This window comes from Gigantopelta aegis, chromosome 9 (assembly GCF_016097555.1).
Source record: "Gigantopelta aegis isolate Gae_Host chromosome 9, Gae_host_genome, whole genome shotgun sequence".
Taxonomy (NCBI): domain Eukaryota; kingdom Metazoa; phylum Mollusca; class Gastropoda; order Neomphalida; family Peltospiridae; genus Gigantopelta; species Gigantopelta aegis.
In genome coordinates, this window is record NC_054707.1 from 66,060,158 (window position 1) to 66,081,894 (window position 21,737).

At 38.4% G+C, this 21,737-nt stretch overlaps 1 protein-coding gene across 1 annotated transcript; it reads left to right on the forward strand.

Moving 5' to 3' along the window:
- The first annotated feature begins 312 nt into the window (after nucleotides 1-312).
- LOC121380908 (tetraspanin-18-like) lies at nucleotides 313-16,512 on the forward strand. The gene is made up of 9 exons (XM_041509937.1): nucleotides 313-445; nucleotides 3,237-3,303; nucleotides 4,005-4,214; nucleotides 4,802-4,876; nucleotides 5,936-6,037; nucleotides 6,732-6,794; nucleotides 11,927-12,058; nucleotides 12,816-12,899; nucleotides 15,117-16,512. Exons 2-9 carry the CDS (start codon nucleotides 3,238-3,240, stop codon nucleotides 15,183-15,185), a joined length of 801 nt encoding a protein of 266 aa, XP_041365871.1. The 5' UTR covers nucleotides 313-445; nucleotide 3,237; the 3' UTR covers nucleotides 15,186-16,512.
- The last annotated feature ends 5,225 nt before the right edge of the window (nucleotides 16,513-21,737 follow it).

Sequence of the window (21,737 nt, forward strand, 5' to 3'; positions counted from 1 at the left end):
GCAGCAGCAGTAGTAGTAGCAGCAGTAACAGTAGTAGAAGCAGTAGCAGTATTACTAGTAGTAGTAGCAGTAGTAGTAGCAGTAGTAGTAGTAGTAGTAGTAGTAGCAGCAGCAGCAGCAGCAGCAGTAGCAACAGCATCAAAAATAACAACACCAACAACAACAACAACAACACAACCCTGATATAATTTGTATATCTACACAGCACATGACACACTAGTATGCAATTTCCTACACATTATAATGCATGCATGTTTATATAAACACACACACCCCCTCCTACAAGTCAAGCGTGTCGCAGGCTAAAGGCGTGTCTTTCTGACAATATCCAGTGCGCATGTACAGGGTATATTCGGTATATGTGAAAACACTTTTCTTCTTGTGTTATTGTTTGTAGATTAACACACTAAACAGTTTACGCCTCTTACCGTGGACTTCCTTGCATGTAAGTATGTTTTATATGTTGACCTTACATTTTATAAGTATAAACACAAAACATGTTTTGTATATTTCTGTCATTAGTAAATAACATGTACATGTTTCTCTAGTAGAAAGGAAAGGAATGTTTGTTGAACGCAGAACATTCGTTCAGGGCTTAACCTAGAGGAGGTAGGGATTGGGGAATAAGGGGCAGTTGTCCCCTTCATTTTTTTAATTATTATTATTTTATTTTTTAATTTTTTTAACCAAAGTACCCTTTCTGTCTAACTGTAGAAGACACTATATAACTGTGCCATGACTTGGTTTGTTTTTTATCCCCCCCCCCCCCCCCCCACAACGTTAATTACTTCAGTCCGACCCTGTGTTTATTCTGCAGCTATTAGTTGTCCGACCGTCTGTCACGCGGTAACAGAGTCTGTTGGTGTGAGGACTGATAAAATAAACTTATTGCAACCACATTGGAACCACACTGCACATGCCACGGCCTTTGATATATCCGGTTTTTTTAGTGCAAGAACAGGTATCGACCCTACGCCTTCCCATAACCCCTAAGCGATGCTCTCTACTGCTGAACCATACATGGCCACCTCTGATAAATAATGTCACCTGCACTGACCTTGAAACATGATCTTTGCTATAAGCCAGTGGAGTGTACGCTATACATGTATACCATTCCAAAGAAAAACAATTATCGATTAGTCTGTACTGAAGTCAGCAGATTTGGATAATTAATGCTTCTCGCATATTGTTATTCTACCCTAATGTCTCTCCTGACAGGCATATTCTGTCGCCTGGAATATCGACACCACCTGCGGTTATTTATGATTAAATTTCCGGAGGTGTACATTATGTGCTGTTATAATTATGAATACAGGCCGTCATTAACGAAATGAAAAACGGGATTCTATATTTATTTTTAACAGTGGATGTTAATGAAAAGAAAACAACAACAACAACAACAACAAAAATCTAACAACAACGAAGTGTCGCTTTCAACTGTCGACATTAACGAATTGAAAACCAAAATGTGTTATCATAATACCACCCATAAACAATTTACATTAACGAATTCAAAGTTCATGCATTATTATATTATTATAATTAAACAAATCAACAATTGACGTCCGCGAAATGAAAACATAAATGACGTAATAAAAATAAATCATAATATTACCCTTCAACTACTGACATTAAGAACATAAAAACAAAAACAACAAAAAGAAGCAAAATACACGTATATATACACTAACTCCTCAGCTGTTAAAATTAATTAACTGAAAAACAGAACAATCCTTTTGTCCTTCAACTGGTGGTATTAACAAAGTAGAAATTTATATCGGATATTGAACCCCCCCAAAAAAGAATAAATAAAGGCTATTACCAGAATGTTCTCCGGTATCGTTAATATCATATATTTGGAATAAAAATTGTATTATGCGAGCCTCTGGCGAGCATAATACAATATTTGTATTGCTAATATATGATATTGACGATACCGAAAAACACGAGGGCAATAATCTCTTTATCATATAATCTCAAGCTTAATACAAACTGTTTTTGTAAACAGTATACACAACTTTAATTCCAGTAAGCCATTACGCGATATTCAAATGACGTAAGAATATGTAGCACGCTCTCTTTTTGAATGGGAATGACGTCATTTTGGATGTCCTTACATTAAAATAAACTAGTGCCTAACGTATTTTGTTTTCTGAATGCTGGGTAGCCTTCAGTGTAAAATTGCTGTTGAAATGTTTGTATTTGATGACTATGAATGCATACGTCAGTTATGGAGTGTCACCCTAGTACGTTTGCTTAAATGTCAATAAACCGTGTGCCGTTTCTATATTAATTTACAAATTCTTAAAGTAGGTCGATGTGATTTGAAAAATATTACATACTTTGATTGCACTAGAAATGTATATGATAAACGAAGTTATTATTTACGCATAAATTATAAGTAATATTAAGAAAAAGTATAACTTACATGAAGTGTTATTTATTTATTATACTTGATCCTTTAGTTATTGACATTAATGAAATGAAAAGAGTGAAATATCGAAAACAACAGTTAATTCAGTAGTCTTAGTTTATTTTAAATACCTAAATTTAGGAATGAATTATGACTAATGAAACCTAAGCACGAATGGCAGTCGGCTACTGGGTGTCGGGCAAAGGTATCGATACAAAGGAAACTATTAAACAATGCGGATCAGTCATTGAAAACACATATGCTTACCAGGGCCGTACCCTGATCAAAATACTGGGGGGCACTACTTTTTATAAACAAAATAAACACTATACATATTAAATCCTGAGATGTGTATGCTATTTTCTGGAGAAAAAATAAAAATAAAAATGAGATTCTCAGGGGGGCGACTGCCTCCCTCCCCCCGTCCCCCCGGAGGGTACGGCCCTGCTTACAGAACTTATTTTAAAACTTGTAAGAGAGACCGATGCTAGTGTGTGCTGTATTCGACACTTTCATGGACAATTTGCACAATCAGAATATTGTCACCGCTGTACCACGGTGAGGAATAACACTCACGTCTGGGCAATCGAAGCGACATCGAAAACGTGACACACCGCAATACAACGCTGAAGTACTACAAACAGACGAGCATCCAAGGTGGTGGGGTGGGTCAAGTGGGTATATTTTCACCACCACTTACTTTAAAGTATATTCACTGCTAATATACATATTAGAACTTCCATTGAAGTAGTTACATGTAGACCCCCCACCCCCTGCAAAAAATACTGAATCCGCGCCTGAAAAACTTATTTTTACATTTCAGAATGTCGTGCAGGTGTGGAATAACATCAGCCCGGGTCCTACTGGTGCTCTTCAATACAGTTCTAGTGGTAAGGCGGCATCGTTATATGCTGAAATAAAATGATTCATTCATTTCAGCTTATTTTCGTGCTTATATCCAATTAAGGTTCAAGCACGCTAACCTGGGTACACACATCAGCTATCTGGGATGTCTGTATAGGACAGTGAATTGGTTGTTAGTGGTTAGTGAGAGAGAAGCGTGTGTAGTGGCCTTACACCTACCCACTGAGTCGTTAACACTCGCTCTGGGTTGGAGCCGGTATCGAGCTGCGAACCCTGTACCTACTAGCCACGATATCACCGAGGCCGGTATTAAAATGATTCGAATTTGGAGGTTATATCTATAATATATTTAACAGAGTTGTGTCCCTTGGTGTTAATACATTATCTTACGAGTTGGTGTTGGATGGGGATGGAGGTGGCAGTTCTGGCCACCCCGATTCCAACACCTATGTTCACACGTTGATTATATTTAGAAAGTGATTCTATCCATCCATACATCCATCCATCCATCCATCTATCTACCTATCGGTCTCTGTCTGTCTGTCTGTCTGTCTCTGTATGTCTTGTCGTCTCATCACACTGCTAGTGACTGCTGTATTCTGTATGTCTGTATGTCTGTCTCTGTATGTCTTGTCGTCTCATCACACTGCTAGTGACTGCTGTATTCTGTATGTCTGTATGTCTGTCTATCTGTCTCGCCTTCTCATGACACTGTTGTATTCCCCAGCTGTGCGGCCTGGCGTTGCTCGGTATTGGCCTGTGGGTGAAGGTCGACCCCAAGGTGGGGAAGGTTCAGGACCTGGCGGAGCTGCAGTCGGACACGCGCTACATCTACATCTCGTCCTACGTCCTTATCGGCGTCGGCGGGTTCGTCGTCATCGTCGGCGTGTTCGGCTGCTGCGGAGGTCTCACCTCCAACAGGTGTCTGCTGGGACTGGTGAGTGACTTGTTTTAAAAAAAAAATTATGATGGTGATAAATACAAATGAAAAGAAAATACAGATGATAATAATGATGACGATGACAGATACATATAAAAAATAAAATGGACATGATGATGATAACGATGATGAAGATGATGTTCAAAATCATTAAACTGTATCCGTTGTTTCTTTTCTTATACATACTAATTGTAATAATCGTCGTGGACACAAACGTCTGACTTCAGTCAACCTAGCATGCAAAACATTAAACAATGCCTAAACAATATGCATGTTTTCAAATAGATGATAAAAATGCCTAAACAATATGCATGTTTTCAAATAGATGATAAAAATGCCTAAACAATATGCATGTTTTCAAATAGATGATAAAAATGCCTAAACAATATGCATGTTTTCAAATAGATGATAAAAATGCCTAAACAATATGCATGTTTTCAAATAGATGATAAAAATGCCTAAACAATATGCATGTTTTCAAATAGATGATAAAAATGGATTCTGTTCATAAGACGACTAGAATTTTATCATTCTGCATTATTTATTATTTATAATTTATCTCATCAAACTCTATTTATTTTTAGTATATTTTCCTGCTGATCATCGTTTTCTTGGGACATATAGCAGCCGCCATCATGGCCATAGTATTTAAAGTAGAGGTGAGCATGTTCGTCTGTATGTTGTCATGGCTACCACCAAACTACTGGATTTCAGTGAATATTTACAGGGTGATACTGATATTCGTAATTCATTTTATACTCATATATCTATTTCTAAAGTAGTTAATAGTATACTAATATTTATTTCCAATATGACAGTCATACTGATATTCATTGTTCATATTATATTGATATTTATTTCCAATATGATAGTCATACTGATATTCATTGTTCATATTATATTGATATCTATTTCCAACAATGATTATAGTCATAATTCATATTACTGGTATATGTTTACAATGTGATGGCGATATTCTCAGTTCATATTATACTGATATCTATTTCCAATGTGGGTGATGTTGATATTCGTAATTAAAATTACACTGATATCTGTGTACTATGTAATATCGATATTCGTAATTCGTATTATACTGATATCTATTTCCAATGGGATATTTTCCCCCCAATGTAATATTGATATTTGTAGTTAATATTATACCGATATCTGTTTTCAATATGATATTGATATTAGTAATTCATATTATACTGAACCGGCCTCGGTGGCGTCGTGGTTAGGCCATCGGTCTACAAGATGGTAGGTACTGGGTTCGGATCCCAGTCGAGGCATGGGATTTTTAATCCAGACTCCAAACCCTGAGTGCGTGCTCCGTAAGGTTCAATGGGTAGGTGTAAACCACTTGCACCGACCAGTGATCCATAACTGGTTCAACAAACGCCATGGTTTGTGCTATTCTGCCTGTGGGAAGCGCAAATAAAAGATCCCTTGCTGCCTGTCGTAAAATAGTAGCCTATGTGGCGACAGCGGGTTTCCTCTAAAAAACAGTGTCAGAATGACCATATGTTTGACGTCCAATAGCCGATGATAATATAAAAAAATCAATGTGCTCTAGTGGCGTCGTTAAATAAAACAAACTTTACTTTTATTTTCATATTATACTGATACATATTTCTAATGTGATAATGATAATCGTAGATCATATTACGCCGAGATATTGATAATCAAAGTTCATTTTATGTTACTGATGTGTGTTTCAGGTGTTGGGTAATATTAAACGAGACTTGTTGCTCAATCTCCGAGAAGAATACCGCCCTGGCAGAGCGCAGTACACACGACCCTGGGACTTCGTTCAAGCCTGGGTACGGAAGAATTGATAATACTTTGATTAACACAGATTTTGAATATTCAAGTAATGCTATATAAGTTATTATGCGTAAACTCATTAATGCATTTTATAGTATTAATTTTCTGGTATCAAAATTACTGTATTTTGACTTGAACTGGTATCAGTGTACTAGTTACTATTGTGCTTGAAGCGCGCAGGGTTACACTAAACATAACAGTTTTAAAGCGAAACTAAAATAGTCAAATACGTTTCCCATTATACCCAAAACTAGAAGCATACCCTCTCCATGTGTTTTTTAAAATGATTATTTATTGTATGTGTGAGGGATTGTGTATTTATGTTTGTGATGTATATGTTTTAAATTGTAACGTTGCATATAGTCGCTTTTGCTACATGTTACCAATGTTGTCAGTGAGATTTGATTTGGAGCCCATTAAAGGCCTTTTTCATGTGAGCAGGTTTTGGCATGGGGCGGTCGCGGAACGTGGAAAACCGTAGCGTTAAAAATCAATTCTATGGTCGTCATTAGCAGTGTTTCCATATTATGCGCGGCGCGGTCTTTGTAATAGCGCACGCACCGCGCCCGCGCCACGACAAAAAAAAAAACCCCACGCACATGAAAAACGGCGCTATCTGCTCAAGTAATTGGTGGCGTGTCATACTAGAAAGATGCACTGAATATATTACAACTATATTTTATATTTCAGTTGGATTGCTGTGGTGTAAATGGCTTCAAAGACTACAGAAACGTGTTTCCACTCAACAGTACAGTAAGTAGACATTTAACACACCATTATCGTGAACACAATAAGGTGATAATATACCCTGGTGTAAACAGAATGTTTGTAAAAACAGACGTTAAATCAATATGTTACATATGAGTTATATACCATGTCCAGTGTAATTGGGTTCACCACCTATTGTGTTTGGCACATATTTAAATGACAGTCATTAATATTTTCCAAATGGTATCCCTGCACAAAGCAGAGCAAAAAAGACAAATTAATGTTCGGTCGACACGTCTGCACCGTTAATCATCCATAATTTCACCCCAGTGTTGATCCAGGGACGATATTTTATTTTTCATTTATTTTCTTACTTATATTCACTTAATATTCAAGCACGTTGTTCTGGACACACACCTCAGCTATCCGGGCTGTCTGTGCAAGTCAGGTGTTATTGGTTTAGTTGTTAGTGGTCAGTGAGAGAGAAATCGTTGAAGTGGCTTTAGGGGAAGGTGTGTTTGTCAACGGTTACATAGTAAACAATGTTTCATTTCTGTTCATAAATTAAATACAGGCAGTCACGGCCAGTGTTTGTATTGCTGGTGACTTTTTATCAGGTATTTATTAATACCAAATAAACAACAAGAAAAAAAAGAAGTAAAAATGAAGAAGAGAAAACACAATAATCTTGGTCAAGGTGACAGTGAGGCGAAGGGGATTCCAAATGACTTCGTTTTTAGCTATAGTCCGTCCCACAGGGAACGCCTTTTTTCATACTATGGAATTTACTACAAATTATTTATTTCTGAACCGATTGATTTGTAAATCGCACACACAAATAGTATTTAGTCGTTATTTCCAAAACACTTTTACAAAAAAACCCAATATTTTTATAAATTGATGGGACGGACTATAAGTAATTGTTGAATGACACCTGGTACCTCCCATTTGACCCGTTAAGACTTATTATGGGTGAGAGCCCGTACTGGCATACGAACCTAATACCTAGTAGCCCTTGAATATAATGGATTCAACACTATACTACAAAGGCCGATAGATATGATTTGATTTGGATACACTTGTGGACAATTTACCAGGCAGTACGTAAACTGATCACTTGAACTTATCACCATTGACCTGCATTAAGAGGCATTTAGCATGCAGTCAGTTGACGATAATGAGTTATAAGACCCGAATACATGACATAATACACGAGATCAATATTTTTTATCCACCGACTAGCTCACACAACAGTGTGGTAATCGGAATTAACCAATACTGACCCTATGAAAAGATTGAGGTCAATATCTAGATAATCTGTTCAGGATTGCACACTGGCGTAACTGGGATTTCACATTGTGGGAGGGTGTCAGCCTAACAAACACCTAACCCTAGTAGGTCATTGTAGGTTTGTAAGACAAATCAAAATAATGAAAACTTACAAGGTAGAGGGAAAAATATGTTACAGGGCAGGTCTGTAAAGAACCGGAAAGGGGGATGTACGGTCGTTTTTGTCCAACTCTATATAGAGAAAGGTAAAAATATGGCTTGTGCCCTCCTCCCCCCCCCCCCCCCACACACACACTTTTGAGGCTGTGATCTCCAACTATAGGGTGTATACTACCAAATCAAATCCCATAGACGACAATAGTAACATATGTGGCTAAAACTCCTACCTGCAACGTATCAACCGACATAAACGCCACGGATATAAATACTACCACCCCTTACACTTAAAGTGAATCAGAAAAAAATGGGGGTCAAGCTGCTCGTTTCTGAGATAACGGGTAGCGTCTATGACTACCCTAGTTTCGCACAAAATTCGAGTACTTTTTTTTACAGGTACCCCATACATGTTTCAAGCACAAGGCTACTTGACACATTGGTACTAGATGAAATAAAATTGCAATTTTTTTTTACCCAGATGAAACTATTATTTTTTACAACCAACACACTCACATTTATAACCAATCACAGGACTTGTGGTGTTCACTTCTCTATCAAAAGTTCGGTGCACCTCGCACTTTGACACAGCCGGAAGTTATTTGGTTTAGTACTACCTAGAGGTTGTGTCCCCCACTTCAGATAACGTTCTTATGGGCCTGCAAGGACATTACCCTCATACCCCCGATCCACTGGTTACGCCAATGACATTGCCAGTGAGGATAATCTGAAGAACAACACCATTGGACATCAGCAAAGTCAGAAAGTTAAGGAGAATCAGCTGTTGGGTCATGGAGTGGTGGTGTTCAAATGACGTCACCAAACATCATGCGATGTTTGTGTGTGTGTGAGAGAGAGAGAGAGAGAGAGAGAGAGAGAGAGAGAGAGAGAGAGAGAGAGAGAGAGAGAGAGAGAGAGAGAGAGAGAGAGAGAGAGAGAGACCCGTTTCATTCTCATGCACTTCCCCACATTGGGTGTCAAATGTAAGGGTCGAGGAAAACTGAAGGATCGTTTCAACCAGAAAGAGGTCGATCGTATATAGCTCATAGCAGCTCCTACGAATGTTTTACCCACTGGTCCACTATCTAGACTTGCTGTGGTGTAGCTAGATATCGTCACGTTTATAAGGAGAGCCAAATAATTTCAAAATGTTGTGCGAACGTTAAAGTGCACAAAGGTTTGGTCTAAAACATCAAAAGGGCGGGTGATGTAAGGTCGGGCAATACAATTTATATACTATCATCGTCACACAACATAACTGTATTACGATAGAGTTTTAAAATATATTTTATCCTGTTTATGTTTTTTTTATAGTGTTATATTTACTCGTGAAAACATTTCCTATGCAGCAAATAAAATGGTCTCAAACCAACTGTAAAGTTTGCAAATGGTTGGAATTTCATAAGATAATTATATCAGCATATTTGTACAAATCGTTTATAAATGAGCATAAAACTACTTAATTTTTTGAAAACGATTTGAGTTTTCCTTCATTACCGTCAAACATATACTTTTATTCAATTCATGCTCTGAAAGGTTTATCCATGAATATATATATATATATGTGTGTGTGTGTGTGTTACAGTTAATCTGTATAATCAGCTAATATGTATATTACCTGATTTGTTCAGCTAATATGTATATTACCTGTTTCACTCAGGTAATATGTATATTAGCTGAAAAAATCAGGTAATATACATATTACCTGAAATATACTTCACTAATTTATACAGATTACCTGAAACGTGCAGAATGCTATTGACAAGTCTTTAGATCGATGTAGACCAAGTTCTCAGTTCAAAACAAGTCTTTTGATCAATGTAGTCCAAGTTCTCCTTGATTGGTCACAATACCTTTGATGTACATGTTCATTGTTAAATCATTTCATAGACAATGTTACAGTTAATCTGTACAATCCACCACTGCTGTTTTAACTAATCCTGTCTGTAGAGCACAATAAAGTGTGCACAATAAAGTTGTGCCAGCCTGCTAGGACGCAGACGAGATTAGTTGGAAAAACAATGCTTGATTTAGGCTGCTGATTTCCTTCACTGGCTTCATTTGATTGGTAGGTATAAATATCCTGGTGAATGGTGTTCTCTGTCACTAGCAAAATGGATCTAGAGGAGAATTTCAGGCATTCGCTGTACACGAGTTATGGAGAGAATAAGTGTATCTTGCTACTTAAGGACGAATACATTAAGACTGTTGGCGAGTTGCTGGAAGCCACCCAAGAAATCACCGTGTCAGTTTTACTTGCTTAAGAAATATGAACTACTGCAGTGTGGGGACGTTCAAAAGCTCATCAGAAAGAAGCCAAACCAGGAACATCCACTGTACTTCGCTACCATCGAGGAGACCTTTGACATCATCAAGCGCGCCCACATCGCTACTGGTCATGGAGGACGAGACAAGATGATCAAGAAGATCAACAAGAAGTACGCCAACATCACCCAGGATGCTATTACCTTGTTCAAGTCCATGTGCATCGAGTGCCAGAGAAAACGGAAACGGACAACTACCAAGGGAATTGTCGTCAAACCAATCCTGTCTAAGGACTTCAGTTCCAGAGCGCAAGTTGATCACAAATGCTGCTCTGTTTGGTGCCGATGCGAAGGTAGGATTGACATCATCCAGCCTCCCCCAAGATGTCATTGCAAGGTTGCAAACTGAAGACGACATCCTGTCTGCAGTATCCCATCCAAACCCAGTCGAGCAATCCAACGAGGAAGCAGAACCTGTACCAGTCTCACCCATCTCTGTACGTCAGGAGGAAATTAGGCTGCAGAGAGAGAGAGAGAGAGAGAGAGAGAGAGAGAGAGAGAGAGAGAGAGAGAGAGAGAGAGAGAGAGAGAGAGAGAGAGAGCCAGAGATGCCCAGTTCCAGCAGGCAGAGAGAATGGTCAACGAAGTCGCATTGTGTTTTCTAGTGTGCAAATCGGAAGCAATGTGACAGCTAGTGCCCATTCCTTCAGTTGACAGAGGACGTGCAGATCCTAGGAACATCATCGAAGTTGTGACAGAGTGCAGTGACAACGAGTTGTACACAATTGCTGTAAAAGGAGGAATATTGGATCGAAGTACTCTAGAAACCAATTCGATGTGTGTGCTACGACCTTGTATTCACCCGAAGATGTCTGTACAGATAAGGACATTTCCCTGCGTCAAGCTGTGCAACTGGAGTCAAGATGCGGTGGACAAGGTTTCACAAGATGTAACTGTGCTGGAAGTAAGAGGTGTCAGACAAATCGATGTAAATGCTTCAAAGCCAGATTAGTGTGCAATTCCCACTACCATTCCAGCCTGCCATGCATAAACAAGAACTGTTGTTGATGAGATCTTTGACTACATTGATCAATAGACTTGTTTTGTACTGAGAACTTTGACTGCATTGATCAATAGACTTGTTTTGAACTGAGAACATTGATTACATTGATCAATAGAATTGTTTTGAACTGAAAACTTTGACTAAATTGATCAATAGACTTGTTTTTAATTGAAAACTTGGACTACATTGATCAAAAGATCTTGTTTGTTCTGCAGTAGTGTGTGTGTTGTGTGTTGCAAATGGTATGGGTTTTGAGCCAATAAAGATTGCCAGCATATTATTGTTTATAGTTATTCATTCAGTCAAATAACAACCTTGTCAATACCATTCTGCACGTTTCAGGTAATCTGTATAAATTAGTGAAGTATATTTCAGGTAATATATATATATATATTGTTTCTCAACAGTGTCCGACCAACGTCCCCAATAGCTGCTGTACACTGAAAAGTTCCGACCCCGATGACATCATCCCAGTGGATGAAAAAAAGTGTCAGCTGGAGGCCAAGACGGACGTCGGAGGACCTAACGTGAAGACAAAGGTGGATATTACATAGATATACACCAGTAACGAGTAACACGGTCATCTGGGAGAGAGAGAGAGAGAGAGAGAGAGAGAGAGAGAGAGAGAGAGAGAGAGAGAGAGAGAGAGAGAGAGAGAGAGAGAGAGAGAGAGAGAGAGAGAGAGAGAGACAGACAGACAGACAGACAGACAGACAGACAGAGAGGCAGGGGCAGAGGAAGACACACAGACAAACAGAGGGTGGGGGAGGGAGGGAGAGAAAGAGATTAAAAAGTAAAGTTTGTTTAATTAACGACGCCACTAGAGCACATTGATTTTTTTATCTTATCATCGGCTATTGGACGTCAAACATATGGTCATTCTGACACTGTTTTCTTTTTAAAGAGGAAACCCACTGGCTACTCTTTTACGACAGGCAGCAAAGGATCTTTTATTTGCGCTTCCCTCAGGCAGGATAGCACAAACCATGGCCTATGTTGAACCAGTTATGGATCACTGGTCGGTGCAAGTGGTTTACACCTACCCATTGAACCTTGCGGAGCACTCACTCTGGGTTTGGAGTCGGTATCTGGATTAAAAATCCCATGCCTCGACTGGGATCCGAACCCAGAGAGAGATGATTAAAAAAACCTCGACTTTATAATTCGTGGCTGGACAAACAGTTACAGTTTCACAATTAATTAATACTGAAACATAAAACAATCGTCATCTTAAACTGACACATCAAATCATGTCTAACAATTGAACTAAGATAGCCACCTTGTTTGTGTTTACAGGGCTGTATTGACGCCATTATGGACAAAATAACTCAGTACAATGGAATCTTAATAGGAATAGCTGTCGGTCTGGCTGTGATTGAGGTAAGACCACTAATTTTATATATGAACCCGAACATTCGATTCGTATAATGTACGCACGTGGTGCTGCATTAAGGCGCACTGAGCAAAATAGTGGATGGTGTTATTCCATACCTTGAACGTGTGCGTACGTTTTCCTGTCTTTGGTGAATTTCATTCACATTTTAAAATTACTTCAGTACTCATGACGGGTGCTACCGGTAGGGCAGGATATGCTCATATTTCACGAACACCTGATATCAGCACTGATGTGACAGCAATTCATGAGTGCATGTCATCACAGCTATATTTATTCCAATGAAGTCTGCTCTGTGCTAGATCTGATTAGTAACCTAGTTTGGGAGTGGCAGTCCTCGTTTTGGCGGTGCATGAAGGATGCATTGTCCAGTAAAGGATCTCCTAGGGAGTAGACGAGGCACTAGATAGCAATTCATTGAATCAACCACTATTTTGCCAAATATCCATTCGAATCTGCATTGTGCAGAGATACGTTATTGATTGTAGATAACGGTTTTATCGTTCACATTTACATATCTGTTCACATGGCGTGTATTTTACTGGGTTATATTACATGCATTCTATTAAATCTACAACATGTATATTCCACTGTTTATATGGGTTGCATTCTAGTGGGTTTGTTTGATGTGTATTCCACTGGGTGTATATGGCGTATGTATGGCTGGGTCTATATTATATTCTACTGTTACTCTACGACATGTATTCCACTGAATGTGACGTGTATTCCACTAGATCAATATGATATCTTATTACACTAGATCTATATGATATGTATTCCACTAGGCCTATATGGCGTGTATTCAACTAGTTATATATGGTGTGCACTCCATTATATTATATAGCATGTATGCCTCTCGGTGTGTATAGCGTGTATTCCACTAAGTTTATATGATGTGTATTCCACTAGGCGTATATGGTGTGCATTCCATTATTCTATATAGCATGTATTCCTCTCAGTGTGTATGGCGTGTATTCCACTAAGTTTATATGATGTGTATTCCACTAGGCGTATATGGTGTGCATTCCATTATTCTATATAGCATGTATTCCTCTCAGTGTGTATGGCGTGTATTCCAGTAAGTCTATATGATGTGTATTCCACTAGGCGTATATGGTGTGCGTTCCATTATTCTATATAGCATGTATTCCTCTCGGTGTGTATTTCAGTAAGTCTATATGGTGTGTATTCCACTAGGCATATATGGTATGCATTCCATTATTCTCTATAGCATGTATTCCTCTCAGTGTGTATGGCGTGTATTCCACTAAGTTTATATGATGTGTATTCCACTAGGCGTATATGGTGTGCATTCCATTATTCTATATAGCATGTATTCCTCTCAGTGTGTATGGCGTGTATTCCAGTAAGTCTATATGGTGTGTATTCCACTAGGCATATATGGTATGCATTCCATTATTCTCTATAGCATGTATTCTTCTCGGTGTGTGTGGCGTGTATTCCACTAAGTTTATATGATGTGTATTCCACTAGGCGTATATGGTGTGCGTTCCATTATTCTATATGGCATGTATTCCTCTCGGTGTGTATTTCAGTAAGTCTATATGGTGTGTATTCCACTAGGCATATATGGTATGCATTCCATTATTCTCTATAGCATGTATTCTTCTCGGTGTGTGTGGCGTGTATTCCACTAAGTCTGTGTGATGTGTATTCCACTAGGCGTATATGGTATGCATTCCATTATTCTATATAGCATATATTCCTCTCGGTGTGTATTTCAGTAAGTCTATATGATGTGTATTCCACTAGGCATATATGGTATGCATTCCATTATTCTCTATAGCATGTATTCTTCTCGGTGTGTGTGGCGTGTATTCCAGTACGTCTATATGATGTGTATAGCACTAGGTCTAACTTGGTCTGTGTGGCATGTATGGTACTCGCTGTGTGTGGCGTGTATTCCAGTACGTCTATATGATGTGTATAGCACTAGGTCTAACTTGGTCTTTATGGCATGTATGGTACTCGCTGTGTGTGGCGTGTATTCCAGTACGTCTATATGATGTGTATAGCACTAGGTCTAACTTGGTCTGTATGGCATGTATGGTACTCGCTGGGTTAAGATGTACGATCTGCTAGGCTTATTGTACTAAGACTATACATTTATATATTAGTATGAACTCAGCTACACGTGTATTGGCTATTATGGCTACACATCTCCAAATGTATTTCTTTTACAGATTCTTGGCGTTATACTGGCTTGCTGTCTATGTCGGACTGTTCCAAGAAAGGGTAGATTTACTTCGTAACGACAGCTTCATCCTGTGAACAGTTATTAGCATCCTCGTAGTTCTTCTCAAGTATCAGATTTGCAGAACGATATTGCGATGTTTCCAACGTCACTGTTCAGTGCTCATGTTTTCTATGTGGTCACAGACCACATTTATTTACGCTATATATAGCATTAGTGGCTATAGCACTTTCTTAATATCAGTAGGCCCGTGCATTTGGGGCAACATATCCTAAAAGGGACAACTACTGTTGTCCAGTTTTCCCGCCAGGATATTAGTTTAAACAAACACCACCTACTAAACCTGGCCGAAATACATCCATCTTACACTAAAAGTACTACATTTGCATGGGCTCGAATTACCACTAAGAAGTCTTCGGTGTTAATAAATTACACGTTTCGAAACTGCACGCTCTCCCCTATCAGTTCCAGTCTAATAATTGCCACTTCAAAGCTGTCTGCCATAAACTAATCACAGTCAAACAACAGACAGGATATATTTCCGGATTCTGGTCAAAATGGAAAGACAACTCTGGTGTGTGGCCATTTACAATTCAGATTTACGATCCACAAAACAAAATTGATTCTATTCAAAATAGGCAGTAAGCAACACATTAATGACTTGACATACATAAAACCAACATGCAATGCCATTATTATAATTTATGTGCATGTTTTGTCCTAGGGAGGAACCGGAACACAACCGGGTGTTAATAAATAATATTTACCCATACAATGTGGTAATTTATATTTAATAATAAATGTTTATGGCTGGCCATTCCTTCTCGCACGACTACAAACACCACTACCACCACCAGTTTCTTCAGACAACCGTCGAGTGCTTTGTTCGAGTTAGTAGAAACACATTTACTGATTTGTTTCATACTAAGTACCACTAAGTTCCTTAACTGATTAAGAAATTCAACAAACATTCAACTTCACACTGTTCAGAATTTAACATTTTAGAACGAGAAACAAAACCATGTTTTTGTAATTAATGAAAACATATATGACCTTATTTGGTTTATTCAAATTATGTTTGATACTAATATTCATTGTTTAATATGTCTGAACACACCGAATACCAGGACGTTTATAGGTGGAGTTCACTCTTAGCATTGAATAACAAGACGACCACGGTACTCAGAAGAACAAGATGATCATTAGTTGATTCATATTCTGGATTGGACAATAAAGACTTTGATTGGTGGATTCTGAAGTCTGAGCTATACTGCATTGCATAACTGGTCGAAACATATCTATTCACATTTTGAAAATCCAATTCTCCGTTCAAATATTTACTTGTTTTCACAACTTTCGGATAAAGAAAGAAGTGTTTTATTTAACGACGCACTCAGCACATTTTATTTACGGTTATATGGCGTCAGACATATGGTTAAGGACCACACAGATTTTTTTCCAGAGGAAACCCGCTGTCGCCACATGGGCTACTCTTTTTACGACAGGCAGCAAGGGATCTTTTATTTGCGCATCCCACAGGCAGGATAGCACAAACCATGGCCTTTGTTGAACCAGTTATGGACCACTGGTCGATGCAAGTGGTTTACACCTACCCATTGAGCCTTGCGGAGCACTCACTCAGGATTTGGAGTCGGTATCTGGGTTAAAAATTCCATGCCTCGACTGGGATCCGAACCCATTACCTACCAGCCTGTAGACCGATGGCCTGCCACGACGCCACCGAGGCCGGTAACTTTCGGATAAAGACTGTTATTTGTACTAAATTCTTACCAACCTACATTTCAGACATTTATATCAGTCTTTACATATAATTATTTTAAACTACTGGTAGTTCATAAAAGTAACGAAGGTGAAATATCAAACATGATGTTAGTAATATTATACAACCTCCATGCAACAGTCCATAGTGAACTTGTTTGTAGCAAGTGCCAGTAGAAGCGCTTTTTAGAAGTACATATAAATATTCACGCAAAATATGTATATAAATATATTATGTACAATGTACAATGTATATATACATATATATATATATATATACAGTGGACTAAACCGGACTCGCTTCGTACCGTCGAAATAGTCCTGTTTACATAGGACCGGTTTAGACAGAGTTCATCCAGAGTTATGGTTCTTGAATAATCGACAACTCGCGATCAACAATGACATTTGAACCCATGGATGGTTGGGAAACACAGACCCAGACTTGCAATCGATTATTTCAGACATAAAAAATATACTTAAAGGGACATTTCTAAGTTTGCTGCAATTTTTAAGATGTTATAGACTAACAGAGATTTTTTAACGATTAATTACGTATCAAATATATTTTTCTGCATAAAATATTAGTGGCTGCATATTAAACGTATTCCTGGTCGTTCTAATATTTGTACTAGGTTAAATTTCATTTTATTTCCTAAAACATTATTTATTCGTACGTACGAATTAATTTTTTTTTGCTAAATCGTTCTGTTTTGACTAATTTTTGTATTAATTTGACTTTAGTTTCTAACGAAAGTTCGATACGTTGCCGTTTTGGGGGTCGCTCCGCCATTATAAATGAAATAAGACAACACAAAATATACGAGCGATTCGCAGCTATTTAGTCATGCGTTAGGTTGACAAGTAAAACTCGCCGAATTCATAAGAGTGAAATCAGTTAGGTATCAACACACACACTAATATTAATCCGATTGATCTAACGGCCCACCGCAATAAGAGTAAACTTCACACGAGTGCGATTACATTTTGTATTTGATCTTGCGACGGCGTCCTGATTACTTGGCAATTGACGATCATAGTTCAACTAATTAAGCAGCCCGTCGTTCAGTCAAATCCCAGTCCGGTGTAGACAGAGGTAATTAATACATGAATGGTTCTTTTGTTCTTGATTTTTGATCCGGAGTCCGGAGTAGACAGAATACGGATTAGGCAGAGATTTATACCTAAGAGATAAACGGTAGCTGAACGGGGCTTTAGAAATGGACCGGTTTACGCAGAGATCCGGATTACACAGAATCCGGTTTAGACAGAGTCCACTGTATGTATATATATATATATATATATATATATATATATATATTATATTAATTCATTTTATAAAAGCAATTGAAAATACTTGTATCGACACAAACAGAAAATGCTCTTTAAAGTGCATTACTATCCGGCCTCAGATTACAGTTATCTTCCCATTTGGTTGTCCAAAATCCGGAAGTTTCACCGCACAAGTAGTCTGCTGTTTGACTGTGATTATTTCATGGCAGACAGCTATGAAGTGGCAACTGTTTGACTGAAGTGACAGGGGATAGCATGTAGTTTGTAAACATGTGTAACTTGCTGACATTGAAGACTTGTTTGTGGTAATTCCGGCCCATGCAAAAGTAGTGCTTTTTGTATAAAATGGGTGTACTCCGGTCTGGTTTAGAGGGTGTGTCTGTTTAAACCAATATGCTTGGAGAAAGAGCTGGACAACAGGGGTTGTCCTTTTCAGGGTATGTGTCCCCCATGCAGGTAAAGGTACATACAAAACCTCACGGGCCTGCTGATATTAATAAAAATGTTATAGCCACTAAGGCTATATAGAAACATATAGCGAAATTAATTGTGGTCTGAGGCCATCCACTGTGTATAATAAGCAATGTATTACACGCATACAGAAGATTTACAGTGGCCGTTAGATACCATTTATCTTACAACTAGTTCTTTCAAATTGCATATAACAGCTTATCTAGAGCGAGTTGGATACATGTATACATGTTTAAATATGCGTTGTACGGTAAGTAATATTCAGTGGGCACGAATGTAGTATTACGTTTTTTTTGTTTTTTTAACATATCCTCCAAAAGCTGAATAAAAGAAATTTAAAGATGTTTTTCAACTAAAACGTGTTTACGGAGACTGCGCTTCACAGTTATGTTATACGACATAAGTAAGAATTGGTTTCGGTAGTGTTACTTTCAAATGGTAGGTTTTACTTTTACATCTGGGTCATCATCTTGAAGCAGCCAACCAAATATTTTTAAATGGACCCCCGTCATATGTGGGATCTCACCGTACGATACCATACATTTTACAGAAGTGTTTTAATGAAGCGTTCGTTAATGCATTAATCATGTCACAAACTCTATGCCATTGCTATATTCTGTACGTTCTATTTCTTGAGTATTATAAGTGTATTTTCAAACTATTAAATTACTCATTTAGGTTTATTTGTGTTGTAATGAAATATATTTGTACAATTACTGTATTTTGTAATTAAAACGACTTAACTAAATGATCTTGTTTTTTTATGTCATGTAATGATTGTACATAACTTGCATCTCAAAATAACACGTGGTAAAGCGTTCGCTTGATGCGCAGTCGGTCTAGGATCGATCCCCGTCGGCGGACCCATTGGGCTATTTCTCGTTCGAGCCAGTGCTCCACAACTGGTGTAACAAAGGCCGTGGTATGTACTATCCTGTCTGTGGGATGGTTCATATAAGAGATCCCTTGCTACTAATCGAAAAGAGTAGCCCATGAAGTGGAGACAGCGGGTTTCCTCTCTCAATACATGTGTGATTCTTAACCATAAGTCTGACGCCATATAACCGTAAATGGTGTGTCGTTAAATAAAACAGTTCCTTCCTTCTCAAAATCACACACACACACACACACACACACACACACACACACACACACACACACACACACACACACAATACATAAAAAAAGATGACGCGATACCTGGTGCCACAGGTTCGAGTCCCAGCAACAGCATGAGACAATTTGTGAGGGCACAAAAGGATTTAATTATCCCCTGTGCCACTGCGTTAATATATATGTATGGCAACCTCAACATAATACAATATATATATATATATATATATATATATATATATATATATATATATATATATATATATATATATATATATATATATATATGTCTATATATGTCTATATATATATCTATATATATATCTCTATATATATATATATATATATATATATATATATATATATATATATATATATATATATATATATATATGTATATATATATATGTGTATATATATATATGTATATATGTGTATATATATATATTCATACATAAATACATACTAGCAAGTGCCAGGTCTTCCCGCGTTTCATGCACGTAAGCGGGATCGACTGCGTGGAGTGTAGACCCCATGCATGTGGTTGAGTTAAAAAAAACACCCTTTTTATGGATGCCTCAAAAGTTCAGAACGCATCGTGGTTAGTGTGCAAAGTTGTGGGCGATTCGGTGCCATACGTTCGAGTCCCAGCAACGGCACGGGACAATTTGTGAGACCATCAAAATTGCGCCAAACTTCCTTCATAAAAATGCGCACTCATTTCCCTTTGGCTTAATCCGACGGGACGTTCCAAATTACATAGCACCATACCACCCCCCGCCTGTTACCAACTACGGTTGGACTGCTGGTGCTCCCTTGTACCTGCCAGTGCAGGTGGTCCCTCCTTAGCCCACCCCAACCCTTTCCTGTCTTGGACGGAGGAACCGGCTGAGGCCGGTACTTGTGCCCAGGACAGGCGTGCGCTACAACAGCTTGCTCTGAATGAGCACGTTAAACAAGTTCCCAATTCCCAAAATCAGGTCTGCCCACTGTTTCATGCACGTAAGCGGGATCGACCGCGTAACTTGTAGACCCCATGCATATAGTTGCCTCAATAGCTCAAAAGGTATCGTGGCAAGTCTGCAAAGTTGCGGGCGATTTAGTGCCATAGGTTCGAGTCCCAGCAACGGCACGGGACAATTTGTGAGGCCAGAAAGGATTTAATTATCTAATTATAATTTGTAAATCATTATTTCAACTTATTTTTGTACTTATATCCAAGATTATAGGGTTCAAGCACGCTGTCCTGGGCACACACATATCAGCTATGTGGGCTGTCTGTCCAGGACAGTAGTTTAGTTGATAGTTGGTTAGTGCTTAGTGTGGCCTTACACCTATCCATCGAACCCTTAAGAACTCACTCAAGAACGCTGTACCTACCAGCCTGTAGTCTGATGGCTTAACCACTGCGCCACCGAGACCGGTAACAAGGTATAGCAGATATGCCACATATTTTAGCACCAGAAGAGCGGAACTTAGAAAACTATGATTTTTAAAAATTGTGTTTGATGATATAGTGTCAGTAACTGCTGCATGGCTGTTATTAATAATCGTGGTGCGCGCTCTTTGTTAGGAAATGCTTTTAGAAGACATTGCGTAACAAAAAGGTTTGAGGCGGGGCGTGTTTCTTTCGTCACACGCTAAACAACTTGTTACATTATAAATAATATTCATCAATTTTTCATCCAGTTTAGTTCGTTTTCTTAAAGGCTCACCTCCATTTTCTAGACACCAGGTTTTTACATGACGTTGGATATCATGATTATTCTCAAACATAACACCACAATCGTCACACGAAGGCATTTCTGAAGTATCTTCACTCTCACTGCAATTAAATTCACGGTTAACGTTAGGGTATTCACCTGCAGCGTTGTGTGTGATGTTCACAGGTGGGGTGATACTACTCGACTGAGGCAACTCTCGAGTTGATGGTTCTCTTATAGATTGTTGAGAAACG

Bases quoted from the DNA above. Each gene is read 5' to 3' on its own strand.
- LOC121380908 (XM_041509937.1), top strand. From the start codon at position 3,238: ATGTCGTGCAGGTGTGGAATAACATCAGCCCGGGTCCTACTGGTGCTC. The intron at 3,304-4,004 runs GTAAGGCGGCAT...TGTATTCCCCAG, and splicing joins TCTTCAATACAGTTCTAGTG to CTGTGCGGCCTGGCGTTGCT. The intron at 6,038-6,731 runs GTACGGAAGAAT...TTTATATTTCAG, and splicing joins GGGACTTCGTTCAAGCCTGG to TTGGATTGCTGTGGTGTAAA.